We start from the raw sequence: 20,499 nt of genomic DNA, 5'->3' as shown, positions 1-20,499 counted from the left end.
GATACCCTCTAAAAAAATGAAAAACTTTTATGTCTCATAATTTTTACTCGGTGGCAGAATTATTACGAACAGGCTTCTTCATTTTAAACTAACGCACGTTTCCAAACCCGAAGTGGTGCTTTTTCCCAGGGACAGTTCGAGGTGTAAGCCTAGTAAGCGGCTGCTTTTTTTGTCTATCAGATCATGCTGGCGATATTCTTCCCTCATAATTTAAGATCTGTAGAAGCAGAGATGACGGTTACTGATAGAAACAAAGAACTGCAGAGTTTCCCTTAATGTTTCTTCAGGAAAACCCTTTGGAGACAATTCGCAATAACAACGCTCGAATACGCCATCTGGGGAGATGACCGGTTCCATGGCTTGACCCTTCTTCTTTCCTTCTCCCCCTCTTCTTAGTTGTATAATGTATAAGAATGTATGACGATATTTTTCCCATTCTTAATATATTTCGTATTTAATTGTCACAAATATCTTTTAAAAATTCCAATATGCTTTCTTTTGGAACTATGTTCAAGGTAGTTTCCAGTTCCATGTAGTTTCCTAACTTAAAAGCTTTTAATTTACTTGAAAATCAAGACAGAAACTAACGCACTCTCTTCTCCTATGACTCTCCACACGCTTATGGTGAAAGCATGCGAAGTGTTGCCATAGGAAGAGAATTCTGCCCTACACCACCTGTAGCCCATTTCGATCGATATTGATACAATGTTGGCAAATATTGGTACAACATTAGATTAGACACTGGTTTATTCACAAAAAACAATTATTCGAAATTCGTAAGGAAAACAAATAAGCGAAAGGCTGTTTCTGATTTGGTAGAAAAATTAATAATTACTATGTTAGAGGAAAGGCATAACAAACCCTTCTCGAATTTCCTGCTGGACAGTGCATTGAAAGAAAGTATCCAAATATATTTTTTCTAATTTTTCAAATTATAAAGGTATATCAGATTCAAGTTACTTTTTGCTCCTTTCTAAAAGTAAATACAAAATTTATTGCTTTGCTTCAGTTAAATGATAATTTTATAAATTTTTCCTTTTTAAAATGTAATATTAATTTAAAAGTTTTACGATCATAATGTTTTCTTTTATTTTATCAGTATATGATTCGTTAACTATGGTTTATTTTAGTTTAAAAAAATTTCAAGGACATAAAGTTGTTTCCCTTTTAATTTGTATGAAATAATGTTAGGTTTGTATTCTTTTTTCAATTAGTTATTAAATTATCCCTTTTTTTCTCCATTCTATTGCGTTTTCTTTTATTTTTATGTGCTTTCAAATATGTCCAAATTAAATTAAAATCATTAGTTCATTATTCTGTACTTTCCTAATTTTATCCGCGAGACCTGTTAAAACAAACCTTAAAAATAATATATATTGTCATTTCATTGATTTAATGTTAATTTTTCAAATTTTATGTTTTTCTATATTTTATATCTTAATATTTTCCTTGTTTTTAATTTTCTCAATATTAAACTTATAATTATATCAAATTTGAAAATTAAATACATGTGTACATTTGAGCAATTTTGATTTTTTTGCAATATTTCGTTTATATTTTGACATATTAATGTATAAAGCAAAACAAAATGTTGCATCTAATTATAATTTTTTTTTTATCATTATCAAATAAAATAATTTCAAAGTATAAAAACAAGATTAATAATTGTATGCAAACAATGCTTTCTTTTCATTTAAGAAAACCAAGTATAAATTATAAGTAGATAAAAATGGATATCAAATATTTTATATAGATATCAAATATTTTGATTGCTTTTCTGAAATTGCTTAGGATAAGATATTTTTTTCATGCTATCGAATTTAAATAAAAGTACATTATATAAGTAGCACTGCATTTTTATATATTAAAAAAAATAAAGACTTTGGCATTTTTAAAATTATGGATAAAATTTATTTTACCCCTTACATATTTATTATAAATATCCTTAATGTAGCAGAGCGAAAAAAATATTTTTGCTTACACTTAAAAATCCGCATAGACCGGCCCTGCGTCTTCCGCTACTCCTCTTTGTTCCAAATAAAGCGTTTTTAATCAGTTTCAAAATCAAGATCGCTGTGGACAACTACAGGTAAAGATGTTGAGTTTTATGAAGCGCCATCTATAGATTATGTTGACCCTGAAATCAATGTGAATTTGTTGTTGTTGTTAATTTACGTCACACTAGAGCTGCACAATGGGCTATTGGCGACGGTCTGGGAAACATCCCGGAGGATAATCCGAAGACATGTCATCACAGTTTTGATCATCTGCGGAGGGGATGGCACCCCCGCTTCGGTAGCCCGACGACCTGTGCGCGAAGTCGAGCACTTTACGGTAGCACGGTTTAACGAGGACCAATACCGGACACCCTCGGTCCCTATGCAGACTGATCCAAGTGGTCACCCACCCGCACACTGACCGCAGCCAGTGATGCTTGACTTCGGTGATCTGCTGGGTACCGTGTCTTTACGATCAGTCCACTGCGGGACCATTGTGAATTTAAAATACGCATTTGCGGCTGTTAAAGGAGCATTCTCACTAGACGCAATTTTTTTTCAATGGGAAAAAAATCGCATGCGAAAGAGAACGGGATTAGTGAAAAAAATCTACCAGTGGAAAAACTAGCCAATCAGACTCCCGTACGCATGCGATTTTTTTCGCATAAAATTTTAAATCATGATTGTCACAAGCATGATTCAAACTGGTATGGCATATATGAAGAAAATGTCATTTCATTGTAAATATTTACATTTCTAATACTTCCTTCTCGCCCCCTGCGATTCTCCTTGAAATAAGCTAGTTTTAGAGATTATTATTAATCTAATCTATCTGAAGAGCTGAAGCAGTTTTTCTCAGTGTGAGAGGAGGTGTTATTTTCTGTAACATCCTGAAACAAGGTAAAATATTTTCTCTTTATATTTATTCTTTTCTTTTTTATCCTTCAAATTTTTATATCATTCATTTAAAAGAATAAGTTTTTAAAAAATAAGAAAAACCCATCGATTTTATTTTAGTCTAATGTTTTTATTTTGATTTAAGATTCTTTAAGAAATTATAGACAATTATTACGCTGTCAAAATATATATATTTTGATTTAAGATTCTTTAAGGAGTTATAGACAATTATTACGCTGTCAAAAAATATATATATATATATATTGATTTAAGATTCTTTAAGGAGTTATAGACAATTATTACGCTGTCAAAAATATATATATATTTTGATTTAAGATTCTTTAAGGAATTATAGACAATTATTACGCTGTCAAAATATATATATTTTGATTTAAGATTCTTTAAGGAGTTATAGACAATTATTACGCTGTCAAAAAATATATATATATTTTGATTTAAGATCCTTTAAGGAATTATAGACAATTATTACGCTGTCAATATTCACAATTTTAATAATATTTCTACCAGTAATATATTAGACTTCATAAAATAATAGTAGGTGAATCAATTCATAATAATGAATAAAAATGATCTACATATGGATATTAGACTTCATAATAATAGTAATGAATCAATTCATAATAATGAATAAATATTATCTATATATGGATATTTTCAATTTTGTTACTTAATGTACTTTTCTTTTACCTATCTTTAATGTTATGTGTAACAGCTGTATAGCTGGCATTTTTAATATGTAAGTGAAAGTGTTTAAAATTGAATACCATGGAAAGAAAATTTTTTAGATTTGAAAATCATTAAGTATAAGCTATTTTCAATTGTGTACAATGAAATGTACTTCATATTCAATTAAAATACAGATTTTTGAAGCATTAAAGTCATTGTTGGTTTGAAATTAGGTAGCTAGAGAAAAAAGAAAATATTCATTCTCTAAAAAAATATTCAAACATGAGGAAAAAAATTATATGCTGATTCATACCTAAGGAGCCCTTTCCTCAAAACTCAAAGTCTTATTTTCATGTTTTGTATGGTTTTTAAAATGCCTTTTTAAGAATTTACACTTGGATTTTTAAAATATCTACTTCGATAAATATTTTAAAATAATAACTTCCATTTATTTTATTTCTGATTATTGCTACCAAAAGAAGTTCTGCCTAGTTTATCATTTATTTTATATACTATAGGTAAAATTCATAATATTAATAAGACAGTGTTTTTAGAAGGATGGCTCTTTTTTGTAAAAATAAGCCGCCATCCCTTAAGAACATTGCCTTTTTAACTGAATATATATAATGGTCCTGGGTATATTTCATTAAAAAAAAAACTCGCTGTTTAATTAAGAATTACCTATTAGTAAAATTATCTGTGTTTATAGGTTTTATTCTGATTACTATTACAAATATTTACTTTGTCAGGATTTTTCTCAACTGGTTAAATATTTTTAAGTTTCTCTTTTTTTCAGGGATGGGGTATATTAATGAATTTTTTAATTGATTTTAAAATTTCTTCAATTAAAGCTTTTTTCTTAAAAAAAGAAAAATGCACCTGAAAATGTTTATTTTTTCATAAATTTCAGTTTAAATTGTAGAAAAAGGCTTTCAAGTTATTTATCAATTTTTTTTTTTTTTTTNTTCTTAGTTTACTTTTTTGGAAAAAAAATTTATGCTCAGAGATTGTCTTTTAGCATGTCTTTAACTTTTTTTTTATAAAATACAAATTTTTCTCTTGTTTTGATAATGTATGAGAATTACTTTTTGAAATATATACTACATAAAATAATATGAAAGGGTAATTTAAAAATTGTTGACTATCAAATTCAGTTATTGCATAATAATACTATATATTCAGTTATTACACAATATACTATATGTTATTACATAATAATACTACATATCTGATAAGTTTTTACAGTGTTAAGTACCCTTTCAAAATTCAAAGTGCCTTTTTTGTGAGGAAGCACTCTGCCTTTTTTTATTCTTTGGGAGAACTCTGAATAAGAATTCCTTTGTAATATGATTGTAAATCCGAAAATAAGTTTCTCCTTGGCAACAAAATTGTGTATGAACGTTAGAAACTAAATGAGATAAGAGAAAACTTTATTTTGTCCACATAAATAACAAACATGTTGAGGCATTTTTTGAACCTCTTTAAGCTTTCCAGGAAAAAGTCAGTGCTTTTCATACAGAAGAAGCATCGAACGGGGTATGTGACTTCATTGCTTCTAAAGCTCCTTAAACCAAGAATTTACTTCAAAGCTTGAAGCAGACGAATGTCACTGGGTGTAAGATCAAGACTAAATGAAGGATGGTCAAAATGCACCCAAACAAGAATTACAATATGGCTTTGCATTGCTGTCACTAAGTGTAACATGCATATCCTACAACAGAATCCTGGGTCTGAGAACGCCAGGCTGCTTTTTCTGAATAGCCTCCTTTAATTTCTACCATATGTAACAGTACCACATGGTATTGATGATTCCTAAGTCCAGCAACTAAGTTCTAGGTCTAGGCTAAGAAGCTCATTTCTGCTTTGCATAGGAATTGTAACAGTGCCATCTGCTCAATCATGGTCGAACGATAGGTGTTCATGAGTGCTTTTCACTTTTAAATGCTGTGTNTAGTTTTTTTTTTGTTTTTTTTTTTTGAAAAAAATAATTATGCTCAGAGATTGTCTTTTAGTAGGTCTTTAATTATTTTTTATAAAATACAAATTTTTCTCTTGTTTTGATTATGTATGAGAATTACTTTGAAACATATACTACGTAATTTATGATCAGTGAGATTGAGAGATTGTTGACTACCATATTCAGTTATTGCATAATAATACTATATGTTATATTCAGTTATTACATAATTTACTATATGTTATTACATAATAATACTACATATTTGATAAGTTTTTACCGTGTACCCTTAAGTACCCTTTCAAAATTCAAAGTGCCTTTTTTGTGAGGAAGCACTCTGCCTTTTTTTTATTCTTTGGGAGAACTCTGAATAAGAATTCCTTTGTAATATGACTGTAAATCCGAAAATAAGTTTCTCCTTGGCAATTGGGCACGAAATTGTGTATGAATGTCAGAAACTTTAATGAGATAAGAGAAAACTTTATTTTGTCCTCATAATAACAAATATGTTGAGACATTTTTTGAACCTCTTAAAGCCTTCCAGAAAAAATTCAGGGCTTTTCATGCGGAAGACGCATCGAACAGGTTGTGTGACTTCATTGCTTCTGAAGCTCCTTCAACAAAGAATTTACTTCAAAGCTTGAAGCAGACGAATGTCACTGGATGTAAGATCAAAACTAAATGAAGGATGGTCAAAATGCACCCAAATAAGAATTACAATAAGGCTTTGCATTGCTGTCACTAAGTGTAACATGTATATCCTACAACAGAATGCTAGGTGTGAGAACGCCAGGCTGCTTTTTCTGAATAGCCTCCTTTAATTTCTACAGTATGTAACAGTACCACATGGTATTGATGATTCCTTAGTCCAGCAACAAAACTCTAGGACCAGGCTAAGAGGCTCATTTCTGCTTTGCATAAGAATTGTGACAGTGCCATCTGCTCAATCATGGTCGAACGATAGGTGTTCATGGGTGCTTTTCACTTTTAAATGCTGTGTTGTTTATCTTATTGCTAATTGATTTCTTAGATAAACTTATTTTGAACTCTTCCTTATAAATTATATATAATTTTTATATAAAGGAATTCTCTAAAAAAGATTTTTTTAATTTTTTCATGACAAGAAATATTTCTAATGGGGACCTTGTGCTTGATGGGGTCGATTTTTGTGAGGAAATTTTTTTTTTTATTGAAAAACATTTGGTTTTAGCTATCAACTATTTTTATTCCTATTTTTTTTATTAATATCCATGTGTATTTTCGGCTGCTTCTTTGTTTTTTTTTTTTTTTTTTTTTTTTTTTTTNAAAATTACTTCAATTTTTTTTTTCTTTTTTTTTTTTTTTTTTAAACTTAATCCCGACATATTTAATACGGTGTCACGACGTACGAATTTCGTATTTGAGCTATCACTTTTCAACGCGTTATATTTGGAACGATTTCATCGTCATTTCACATCAAGTGATAATTGTTTAGGTTGTTATTTATTATTTTTCGGCTCCTTTCATATGGTCTTTCGAATTCAGATATTTAAATACGATATTATTACGATGTATATTATCACGTGATTTTTCTCGAATTCCGATATTTTGATGTGCGAATTTCGATTTCGAGTTATTGCTTTTTGGCGCATTGACGACTTCATCGTAATTTCAAGTTGTTTGATGGTGGTTCTTTTTACTTATTTATTTTTTTAAAAGTTATTTATCATTTTTTTGGTCCTTTACACTTGGTTTTTTAAATTCTGACATTTTTTATGCGATCTTCTTACGAATTCGATCATAAATTCACATCATTTGATAATAGTTTTTTCAGAAGTTATTTATCACTTTTTCGGCTATTTTCACATGGTTTTTCGAATTCCGATATTTTTAATTCGATGTGGGAATTTCAATTAATTACTGACGCGTTCGATTCGTGATAATTCAATCATAATATCACGTCGTTTGGTTGGTGATAATGTTTTTGGAAGTCATTTATCGTTTTTTTTTTCTTTTCTTTTTTTTTTTACCGTTTTTTGTATGGTATTTCAAATTTAGATATTTTTAATCCCACGTTTTTACGACTTTCAATATGAGTAATCACTCTTTGACGTGTTGGATTTGTGACGAATCCATCGTAACTTCACGTTGCTGAATAATAATTTTTTCGGTCTTTTCCACAAGATTTTTAAAATTCCGATATTATTAATGCTCTATCACGACACGCGAATTTCGGATTTCAGTTTTGATTCGAGACGATGCTGCCGTAAAATCTCATCGTTTTCGAATCCGTTGTGGAAAAGTTTTGTGCAATCATTTTTATGAAGTGAAACTTCATGAAGGGGTCTGTTCAATTTTGTTGGGACCGTTTTTATATAAATTAGAATTTTGTAAAGGGGGCCATTTTTTAGAATTTAAATTTTGTGACGAGCCGTTTTTTAGACCCAATTTCCGACTTCACTGATCCTTGGCTTGTCATGGAAAATTGGAATTCATTGTAAGATTGAATTCATGATAATAATTTCTCTGAGGTTGCAAGGATTTTATTTAGTATCGATTGATAATAACTTAGTTATCCCTTTGTGTTATAAGAACAACATTTATTGATTCGTTTTAATAAGAACGAAGTCAGCTGTTGAGAATATCACCTCCTGGGATATTCAGTAAGCTTATGAATACACAGTTTTTTTTTTTTATTGGAAGAAGACAGTTTGCAATTTTGCTCTATGAGGTTGCAAGGAATTTATATAATATCCATTGATAACAACTTAGCTGTTCTTTAATGTAATAAGAATTACAACAATTGGTCTTTAAAGTTTGAATGCAAGGAACAAGAAACATTTAAAAAGTATATGCATATTTTGAATTTATTTATTTATTTTTTTAATTTTTGCATCCTTTGTTTTTGATAAGAAAAGTAATTTTTAACTTTTTAGTAGAAAAAGAAATTTATAAATTTTGACTATTTATAAACTACCGGCAGCTTTAATTTATAAATAAAGCTTTGAATTACATTTGTGTTCGAAATGCATTTTACAAGACTTTCGAATGATATTAATTTTTGGACATATTTACATCTTTAAACTTTAATTTCAGAATTTTATAAAAGTTTATTGAAATTAAAATGAAAATTAGGTCTGCATTTTTTTTTTATTCTAGTCATGTAGGTTTTTTAAATAATTTTTTCAACTTCAGGGTTCCGTCTCACATGAACCATTCAACACTTCAGCAAGCTTGGATTTTTTAACCAATACTTGTCTCTGATCTAAATAATTTTACTACTAAACATCTTTGAAAAATATATCTCCATAATAGAGATTTGTTGTAAATAACATTATGCTCTGTGTAAAAATAACAATTTTAAATCAAATTTTTTTGATGCAAAATTGTTATTAACGAGTTCTTTCCAATAAAATCTAGAAGTGGGGAAATATGGTCACCATTGATGTACCAAAAGAGTACGGATATGTCGTTCTTGTTGGAACTTCGTCTGTGTTCATAGCATTGTGGCACGGTATGAAAGTTGGTATGGCTCGCAAAAAATTTGGAATAAAGGTAAAGTATTAATTTTTTTATCGCATAATTATTATAATTTTTTTTTTTAGATATTTTGGTTATTAATTTTAATAATATATTTACGAAGAATCATGCAACTTAAAGAAATGTCCGTGTTGCGTATTTTCTCCTTTTGGAAGTTTGGTTAAAAATAATATAGTATTGGTACTTTCTATTACTGTGATGAGATCCCCAAATAAAATGACTGTTTACTGACCGTTTTTACCATTTTCTTAACTACTTAGTATCGTTTACATCAAACTACGCTGCATCATTATCTAGTTTTGAACAATTTAAAATAGGAAGGAGAAAATCCACTATTTTTTTAATTCTTGATTGTTGTATATATTTTAAAAACAGGGATCCACATTTGATAACAGTTTAATTATTAAGTTGTTAAATTTTTATTGTAGTTTATTGCTTGTTTTCCAATGATTTTTGTATTTATTAAAACCTCCTGAGACTCGGCATCTTATATATTGGATGACGTTTGGTAAATTTTTATCATTAAAGACTCAGCGTCCAAAACTTTGGATAGCATTTCGTAAATTTTTATCTTTAAAAACCCATCAGCCAATATATTGGATAGCATTTTGGTAATTTTTTATCTTTGGAAACCCAGCATCCAATACAATGGATATCTTTTGTTAAATTTTTATGATTAAAATCCCTGCGTCCAATATATTGGACAGCATTTGGTAAATTTTTATCATTAAAAACCCAGTATCAAGTATATTGAAAAGCATTTCGTAGATTTTTATCAGTAAAAATAACCCAGCGTTCATTATATTGTATAGCATTTGGTAAATTTTAATCAGTAAAAACCCCAGCGGCTAATATATTGGATAGCGTTTGATAAATTTTTAAAGTCCTCCTCAATATTGTTAGACTAATAACGAAAATATTCGTCACTCATCGTGAATTTGAATCCATCAAAGTTAAAACCAAGAAATAAATAAAAAACGTAAGAAATTTTTGTTCTTACGTTGAAATTTAGAAAACTTTTGGGCTGTGTAGTTAAATTTCATCCCCTGCAATAATTGCACCTCTGCGAAGCCCATGAATTAAAAACAAACATTCCCTGAATAATTAAGTGACAATATTAATAAAGCAGAATAGTTTTTATCATTGAGTATAAAGTTTATGAAAATAAAATAATGTTAATTTAAACATACCTACAGTTTTTGAATTTAAATTGTGATTCCATAAACTATTTCGATAATTTAAAGATAAAGATTTTAAACAAAACTTCCAAATTAGAAAATTCAGTGTCTACATTAGTGTATTACTCAGTGTCTATTGACTATATTTAAATAAAAGAAAATAATTATAAATGTTAAATGCATTTTCCCATCTCTCCCTATAAAACGTTTCAAACGATTTTTAACTTTTCTTATACAAATGAAAATTATATCCTATTGTTGAATCTTGTGTTTAGCTGATTAATATCTATTGTGAAGGTGAAAAACCGATATAATCCGGTTTTTAAATTTACAAAAGATGAAAAAGATTTTAAATTGTAACTTATAGTTATAACCTTTTCCTGGGTTTATTGTTACACTATAATGCACTGTCATGTAATATTAGATAATGTCTTTTCAATTCATGATAAGGAAAATGATTTCTTATTGTTTTGAAGATAACGATATGGGAGACATGATGATTAACCTTGGACGTTTCTATTAAGCGTCAATGGAAACAAGAATTCTTTGAAGAAAAAAAAAAAGTTTTTTTGTTTGTTTTTTTATCCGAAAAATTTTATTATTTCAATTCAAATTAAATATATGCTAAAGGAATTGATTAAAATTCATTTCATTGTTTATTGATATTCTCTAAAGATGACAGTTATAAACTCTTTCTATTAATTTTTGGTATTTTTTTCATTTTTTGATAAATTTAATTACTAAATAACCTAAAAAGAAAGGCACAAATTTAGTATGGAAAATTTGAACTAATGATCAAATTTTCACTTATTGTTGGTACTAACGTTAAGAAGGTTGCCTCAATTAGGGAAATATAATCCTAATGATTTAGTCAAGAGGGCCGTCGAAAGTTTTAAAACCCCATAATGTTATTTTTACTTTTAACGCACTAAATAATAATAATAATAACTTTTACTTGTTTTTTATTTAATTCAATCATGATCGATGTAGAATTGTAAGGTATGTGAAGAATATATTTGTATTTAGAATATATTTAGATTAATAACAAAATCCAACTATGAAAAATATCAGTCATTCCTGATCTATAAACTTTTTCTCTCTCTCTCTATTATATACATGTATGGGATACCTGCAACTAACATAGTGCAATACCTCCTAGATGGGATCCCTCTCTAGAAGGTATTGTATAGTGTGGGTATCTCGGTCCTGATTGGTTATTGAAACGTGGCATTTGTTTACGTTAGCAACGGTTCTTTCTATTCTGTTTCGAGAAAACCAACCCCATCAAGTGACATGTTCTATTTTCTTTCAAAAATATTTCAATTCTTTAACTATATATTTCCTACTTAACACAAAGACAGGCGCAAAGCTTTGTAGAACATGAACAAACCAACTATGCATCGAAGTTGCCAGGTACACAAAACAAAAATATGTCATGGTTTCTATAAAATATATATAATAAATCGAAGTTAAGTAAAAGATGTAGGCGGGAAAGAATTATATTTTAGCGATTTCGATGTGCGATACAGCGCTGTATTTAATTAACTTCACGTTGATTAACATTTTAACTTATGTAACGAAACTTAGCTCAACTTTAACACGCCATTTTGCTTATAAACGATCAGCTGGCGCTGACGTCATGGGTCATATGTGTCGGTATCCTTGATCCTCTTCTTCTTGAAGTGCAAGAACCCAATTGTACTATAGCGTGCTCCACTGCCAGGTTTTCGCCTTGTTTGTACCGCAAATTTTAGATTTACTATTTTAAGCTAATAATCAAATTTATTTATTTTTTATTACATCGTTATTTATTTTTTATTACACCGTGATGGTTTCTTGCATTTTATTAGAATTTAAATTTAAAAGAAATAACATGGCAAAAGTAGAATTTTATTAGTATGTATACGTTTGAAACACACAGCACCGAGTAGAGTCAATAATTAAAAAAAAGTAGAATAAATAATAAAAAAAAGGAGATCAAAAGGAAATGTTATTGATGCGTGCATTAGTTTTTGAATTATTTTATGAATGCATACATTAGTTTGGACCGTGATAACGTGGTTGGCAGGGTGATGGACTCGCGTTCGTGAGAGCGGGAGTTCGAATACAGCCTGCCTGTGTAGTAAATGGTGACTGGTGTACGTTAAATCTATCTGGTCACAAAGTCCTCCGTGTTCAATTAACAAATTATACCTCTGAAGGTACTGAACTGAAGATTGATTGTTCTCTGGCTCAGGTCAAAATTACGATCCGTCGATGAATAAATGGGTGTATGAATATGTCCGCCCTATGAACGCGTGTGACGTATGGGTGTGGTAGAAATCGAATTATTGGCCATAGATGGCTCCACTGGAAAACTAGAACAATCTCACCCCTTGCCTTAAATGGCCTACGACAAGAACAACTTATATTAGTTTAGATTGAAAACTGCAAAGTTATGTTTTTTTTTTCTTGCATCAGGCACTGTTTTGCCTGAAGATAAGAAAATTTTTCTCTGTTGAAATTTCGAGTTTCTTTTGAAGTCATTAAGTTGCGTCTTCTCACTATTGACGGTTTTTCAGCTATTTCGATGTGAAGTTAAAATTAATCTAAGTAAAACAAAGATTTTGTGTATGTTGCATTCTTATGTCTAAGGATAAAAAGACTTTAATCTCTTTTTAAAACTATAAATTAGTTTTTTAAGTTCGTTTTTGGACTTAACTTTTTAAAATTTCGTTTCTTTCCCTCCTTTTTTTTTTTTTTTTTTTTAATATAATGTGATTACATTGCCAACTTTCATTCGACAAAAGAAAGTTTTTTTTTTTTTATTTAATTAGAGAACTTCATGTAAATTAATGTACAAAGATTTTTAAAATTCCACTTACAAATTCTTCCTTACACTTACGCGATCTTTAGTTAATCGCATGTCTGCTGCAGACAAAAAGAGGCTTATTTTATTTCTATTGGAGCATTTCCATCGTCTTTTCCTTTTAGCATATCTTACAAAACCTGATATTATTGACCATTTTTAAGATGTATTATAAAATATAAACCAGATAAGTGGATGTTAGCAAGTAAATGTTTTGGGATTTATTATTTACGGGTTTTAAATTTACGCACAAGAAACGAATACTAATCATTTCACTCCATAATTTGATTTTGGCTCAGCGAATGTAAAATAACTGCATAGGTTGGCGAGCAACGGATTCAGTAAATTTTTATCAAAAAGTTTTGTAAAATAGATATTAAAACTATCAATAATACGAAAAAATTAATAAAATAAAATTGACGAAATTGTAAATGTCTATCTAACACACTTTTATTGAGTCTTAATATTTTGTTTCGAAGATTACTTTTTTTAAAAAAAACTTTTATTTATGATCAAAAAAAACATTACGGACAAGACTGTAGTGAGATTTATTATTAAAAATATGTAAAACGGAAGAAAAAATTAGTATGTGCAATAAAGATGTGTAGAAGTAAAATTTTAAGCTGTTATGAAAAAAATATTATGTAATTTTTTTTGTTGTTTTTTTTGTTTCTAAAGAAATATTTCGGGTTCTAAGTTTTATATTAAATAGATACGAATTGGATACTTGTCTGTCAATAAAATTACAATTGATTCAATTTGAAAAGATAAAGCATTTTCAGTCCTTAATGGCTGAATGCAGATTCTGATGCACAGTGCGCAAAAAGAAAAAAGAAGAAAAAAACGGACCACCCTGAATAACTTTTTATCTAACTCTATGCAAAAAATTATTTTTAATAAATATTTATTATTTAATAATGGTCCAAAAAATTTAGAATTGTAAGTTATAGAATTTTTTACGTCATTTTAGCAAATATAATTTTACATGGCAAAATACAAAATTTGAGCAAAATCGGTTGAATAGTTCCTGATAAATCGAACTTTAAATGTCTGATTTTTTTTTTAAATTTAATTTCTGCAGTTCTATACAACTGATTTTGCTCAAATTTTGTAATTTATCATGTAAAATTATATTCTTTAAAATGATGCAAAAAATTGCAGGACCTTACAAATAAAAGCTATTTTCTACATGGAATTATCTTTTGATAAACGAATTTTATAATTGTGTGCAAAAAATTTTCAATTCGCTTAAAATTTCTCAAGATAAAACGAAATACGCAGAAAATAAAATTAACACTAAGGGGTCCAAACTTTTGAGCGCTCTCCTGACCGAACTATTGGAACCATATTTTGGGGGTCAGATCTCCGAATCCATCGGAAAAAAAAGATATGTTTATGCAGAGAAAGTACGTTTTTGTGTCTAATTTCGTAACTTATAGTATCGTCTACGCTTATTAATTAGCATATTTGAGGAGGTTACCCCCTTGAGCCATTAACATCAGGTCCTAGAACTTGAAGATCCAATTATTAGATCAAAAGTGATTCAATGTAATCCGTTTTTTTCTTCTGTGCACTGTACGGTGTCAATCTGTTTGCGTGAATACAGAATATTAAATATTGGACCGGCTTTAACCTATTCCTGTAACCGTATTTTGAATACAAGCATGAATGTAATTTAAACTTTCGTTTTATATGCTACAATATTTACATTTTTTTTCGTTTTTCATGTTATAACAATTTAATTAGGATCGAAAATTTATAACGAATTTATCGTGATATTTCAGCTTTTAACGCTTAATTATTTTCCTTTAATATTTACAGTATCCAATAAAGTACAGTGATACCAATCAGTTTTAGTGTTTTATTATTTTTTCTTTAATATTGTATCCAATAATGTGTAATGATACCAACCAGATTCTTTAACATTCAGTTAATTATTTTTTTCTTTAATATTTACAGTATCCAATAATGTACAGCGATACCAATCAAGTCTTCAATTGCATACAGCGTGCCCACGGAAACTTGTAAGCTGTAAATCTATATAAATCTTTATCACTATTATGTAATATGTTATAAATACCATTTACTAATTATTTTTTATAGTGGTACAATTTATTTTTCATTTGTCCAATGTTTATGAGTTGAATGCGTAAACCTTGTTTTAAAGTTGACTTTGTTGATGTTTCTTTGCAGTGTAATTTAATGTAGCTTTAAATTTTGCTGCTTTGTGCACATTTTTATAAAGTAGCAAACACATGGTGATTTGCTATCAAATAATTTTGCACTTTATGTGAATTTTTGGATAAATGAAATAACAAATTCTTTCTTTTTCTCCATAAAAAGAAACACAGAAATTAAGTTTAAAGCTGTACACATATAACCTGACAGAAAAGCTTGTAATATAAGCTCTATATTAAAGCTCTTTCATTTCTTTTATGGTCTTTTGATACTTCAATAACTTCCCAAAATAATTAATTATCTTATACAGTGATGTGTTTCCTCTTAAAAACTATGTTGTGTATATTTTTAAACTAATTTTTTATTTTATTTTCAGCCTTGAAAACTACCCACAGTTTTTATTCCTTTTACTTTGTGGTGGACTGTCTTATCCAGTAAGCATTCTTTAACCTTCCGTTAGTCGCGCACTTGTTTCCGACATGGTTAATCGCGTTGCACCTATGAGGTGTTTCTGATTTTTTGAAAGCCAAATGAAATTTAGTCTAGTTTAAATAGTTAATTGTTTCCAATTTAAGACTCTTTACAGAGATAAATATCAAAAAATTTATTTAGCGAAGTACCGAAGATAAATTTTTCTTGCTCCCGCGTCGGATCTCTTCCTCCATCCCAAGATAATCAACCAATTGACGCAAGAAGGTTCTGCGGTTTTTTACTCCGTAACCATTTTCTTCGTATATAACTTGACCATTTATACCTGCTACGTTGAGTAGGACAGAAAATGAGATAAAATATATATATTTAATTCATAAAAATATTATATCCATAATACTTGCGTCAATGGTCGCGCTGCACCAGAGGGGTGATTTGAGCGGTTCCAACTCTCCATCGACATGTTCTAAGGTCGGTTTTACACGGACATTTGAGTAATCCAAAGTTAGGAACATAACATTAGGCTCGACCCCCGGAAAAATCTATTGACGGCAAAGGAGGTGGAAGTGCAGTAGGGATGCACCTGTGAGGTGCGCGCGACTAACGGAAGGTTAACATAACCTTGTTTCTAATTTTTTTTTTGTCTGACTTCTAGAATGAATAAAAATGATCATATTTATGAGGAAAATACAGGCAAGCATTTAAATAAGAATTGAAATTAAGTTGTATTGTTTTCAAAAATTAATGAAGGAAACAGGAAGAAAATGTGCTTTTTCAAATTATTAACGTTAATTAATTTAAGCTTATTACCTGAATGAGATCTTTGAACTTATCTCATCTGTAATATTTTTATGTTTAAATACTTGGTCCTTTTTTGTGTTGGTTTTTTCCTGCGTGTCTTCAAAAACTTTTAAATAAATTAATTTAATTTTTATTATCAGTCATAAACAGTAAAACGGTTGTATGGCTTAGAAAGATTTAAAACTTCTAAAGATTGTGCCCAAGACTTATCTGTATTTGAGAGCAAAATTCCATTTAATTTTCAATGCCTGAACTGCCAATTCAAAATGCCTTGAAGGGTGTTTTTAATCACCATATCATATTTTTAAAATTTGTTATTGAAATGAAGCATGAAAACTTACACAGAAATTGATTGTGTAAAATTTGAGAGATTTGATATATGTATATATATATTTGAACCCTCAATGGTGAGAAAAATGAGAGGAACTACATCAAAACCAGTTTGCTTGTGAGTTGAAATTTAGAAGTGATTCTAAAAATCGTCTTTCAGCTCATCTCTGGTAATCCAACAAGTTTTAATTTTTTCAGACTTGCCTTCCTCGCTAATTCATTAAACTTCACTAGTTTATTTTGTTTTTTGGCCTGAATAATATTTTTGAATCCTTAATATGCCTACTTCTTTGATTAGGCTTATATATTGTAATTATGGGAACACCTTGAATATATATTTACAAAGTATGTATTGTATTAATTTCAGAGACTGAGTGCAGCAGGTGGAGCTGTTTACTTACTTGGTAGAATAGCATATGCTCTGGGCTATTCAACTGGAGGTAAGAAAATAATAAAAATTTTTATACTACTATTATTATTTCTGGATATGCGTAACTACCACTACCATTATTAAACATCTATTCACTAGTGTATAAGATTTGTTAACTTTACTCTAACTGGAGGTACCTTCTGATAGATGAAGGTAGATTTCTATTCACATGATACAGAATGCTTACTAGCTCCTGATTTTTTATTAGAGGTGCCTTAAACTGGAAAACAGAGTTTTAAATCAAAAACATACAAATAGCTCTTCCTCACATCATTCTAACTCTTTATATATCGATACATTTTAAATACAATATGAAAATTTATTACCAATTTTGCACGAGCACGACTTTGAGACAAGTTAGTCTCAGCGGCGTGCAGAGAGGAATCCAACAGGCATCAATCGAGGCATCGAATGAATGATAATAAAATGTTGAATATATTGCTATTATTTTTAATATGAAATAAAATATAACAATTAAATATTAGACTCAAGCAAAACATTTTATGAAGAGTAGAATATGATTCTCAATGAAGTTTTAGGTCATTAAAATTTATATTTTTTGCATCCATTTATAAAAATCTTTAAGGAAATATTTTTTAGTGCAGAATAATTTTTATATAAATTTACATTAAAATGAATTATTATGAATAATCATTGTTACCTTGTTTTTTATTACATTTCACAAAACATACTTTATTTTCCTATGATTACAATTCCTCTTTTCAGGGGCATGTATTCAAGTAATTTGCCCAGAGCATCTATATAACTCTTACACATGACTAAGACAAATTAGATATTGGTCTTAGGTGTACAGTGTGAAAAAAAATATCATCCAGAATAACTTTTGATCTAATGATCAGATCTTTATGTATTACCACTCAATCTTAGTGGTTAGAGAGAGTGACCTCAAATATGCTAATTAATTTATACAGACGATATTTTAAATTACAAAATTAGATACAAAAACGTATTTTTTTTAAAATAAACATACCTTTTTTTGTAGGATTCGAATTTGTGATCGAGAACTTAGCAAATAAATTGAAAAAATTTTGTACACAGGGTGCGTAGCCAAATAAATCAACAAAAAATAAGCACTTTTCAAGCATTCAAATAATATTTTTAAGCACTATAGATTGGAGTTGAATTAATTGTGAAACTACTGAATAGAACAATGTGAACAGTGTCTTTCTGCATAATTCATAGTGAAAATCAACAATGGTAAAGGAAAAAAAATCGCAATTTGGAAAATTAAGGACTTTTGAAAAATGCTACGCACCCTATACACATAATTATAAAATTTGTTTATTAAAAAAATAACTTTTAAATATTTATAATTATATTTAATAATAGTCTAAAAAATTTTGAATTGTTAGGCATATATATTATTTTCATATTTTAAAAAATTTTATTTTACATGGTAAAAATAGAAAATTTGAGTGAAATCAATCAGATAGATTTCAAACATTTTTTAATAGCTAGAACACTTAAATCTCTACTGCAGTACCATGTCTAATGACAGATATGGCCATATGCAAGAAATAAAATTAACATTAAGGGGTCCAAACTATTTGGAGCCCATTTCTGAAATTATGGCTACCCCCATAATTTGGGGGTCAGAAATCCAAATCCGTAGAAAAAAAAGGTATGATTTTGTAACTTAAAACATCATCTGCGCTAATCAATTAGCATATTTGAGGTCACCCCCTTTAATCTTTAAAATTGAGCCCTAGAACATGATAATGTGAACATTAGATCAAAAGTTATTCAGGGTGGTCTGTTTTTTATGTTACGCACTGTATATTGTTCTACTATAAAAATTCGAGCTTCTTTGGCATCATAAAACTAGCAACTTAAATTGAATCTAGCTTGGAAATTTTTTTATTAAGGTTCATAGTATTTGTTAGAAGGGGAATTTTCACTTTTAACTTACATTGGAAACATCAACTTGTGATTAACTAAATCAGATTTTAGTAAGTTTTACATTTAGTAAGTTTTAGAAGTCTTAATCAAATCTCATCCTATCCTTGATACTTCTGCCATTCCTACTTTACTTTATTCTAATATTGTTTGTCTATCCACATTTTGCTTGTGTAAGTCTTATGGTATCTTACATTTTCATGGTGCCATGCATTTACAAAACCTTAAAAAATATTGAAATGAAACAAATCCTTAACTACCCGATAACCACGGTAAAAGGGCATAAGTGGCCAGGAATCCAATGAGATATTATGGAAGGGTGAAGGAAGAATACTTAGATCAAAGCTTACTTTTAAAAAGTGGGTGTTCAAATTCATACAGTTAAGAGGCTTTCTTTACAAAAGATAATGCTAAATCTCAAAATAGATGTTTGCACTAGGTGAGCAAGATTAAACATTCATTAACCCTTTGACTCAGACGGTACGCCGGTGTCCCTTTTATATATTTTTCTGATGTTCTAAATAGAATATAAGTTTATTTTAATTATGAAAAAACAGTCTAATAATTACTATAAATTGTTAGATTACCGGAATTATATTTTAACTAAAATATAAAATTCCAGAAAAGCAATTTAAAAGAAAAGAAGTTTTCAATTGATTTTGTAGAAAATGTAATAATGAATTAGTGTTTCTCTTAAATCTAAATAACTGCAAATAAGTGTTAATTTTTTAAGGAAATTAATGTAATGTAAATTGTTAAAAATTTCACCTTTAATGCAGAAAAAGACCGGTATTTCATGACATGACGGTAAGACATGAATTATTATATTAGTAGTAAAAATTCTGCATCAAAGGGTTAATAGGAATTTCTTAAGTGCATAAGGTATCCTTCCCTAATATTTTCCATCCTGTTCAATTGTGCCCATTTCAGTTTATCAATATCTGAAACAAAAGAAAAAATAATTTTAGTGATAACTATAATAAGTGAACAATATTAATTTTGAACTTAGCCAATAGAGTGTTCATACTATGGACATACTAAGTTCAAAATTAATATTGTTCACTTATTATAGTTTAAAATTTAAACTATTTATTTACAGATCCCCAGAAACGTTACAGAGGGATGTTCATGTATGTTGGTAATTTGACTCTTATCTACACAACAGCACATTTTGCAATCAAACTTCTGGGCTGGATTTAAGAGTTCTTTCTCCAAGAACAAAATCATCATCTTGCTATTAATTAAATTTTTTTTTTTAATTTTTTGTTTACATGAATATTTTAAAAAATGTTATACATCCCAATAAACATTATTTTTTAAAAGCAATGTCA

The 20,499-nt window shown here is 28.9% G+C and overlaps 1 protein-coding gene across 1 annotated transcript; it reads left to right on the top strand.

Moving 5' to 3' along the window:
* Positions 1-2,645: 2,645 nt before the first annotated feature.
* On the top strand, positions 2,646-20,494 carry LOC107442019 (glutathione S-transferase 3, mitochondrial). The gene is made up of 6 exons (XM_043045225.2): positions 2,646-2,897; positions 8,938-9,072; positions 15,043-15,107; positions 15,638-15,695; positions 17,189-17,261; positions 20,268-20,494. Exons 2-6 carry the CDS (start codon positions 8,950-8,952, stop codon positions 20,366-20,368), a joined length of 420 nt encoding a protein of 139 aa, XP_042901159.1. The 5' UTR covers positions 2,646-2,897; positions 8,938-8,949; the 3' UTR covers positions 20,369-20,494.
* The last annotated feature ends 5 nt before the right edge of the window (positions 20,495-20,499 follow it).

The sequence above is a fragment of the Parasteatoda tepidariorum genome, chromosome 7 (genome assembly GCF_043381705.1).
Source record: "Parasteatoda tepidariorum isolate YZ-2023 chromosome 7, CAS_Ptep_4.0, whole genome shotgun sequence".
In the NCBI taxonomy this organism is placed as follows: domain Eukaryota; kingdom Metazoa; phylum Arthropoda; class Arachnida; order Araneae; family Theridiidae; genus Parasteatoda; species Parasteatoda tepidariorum.
The sequence above is the reverse complement of the archived record's forward strand: the minus strand, read 5'-3'. Positions and strand labels throughout refer to the sequence as shown.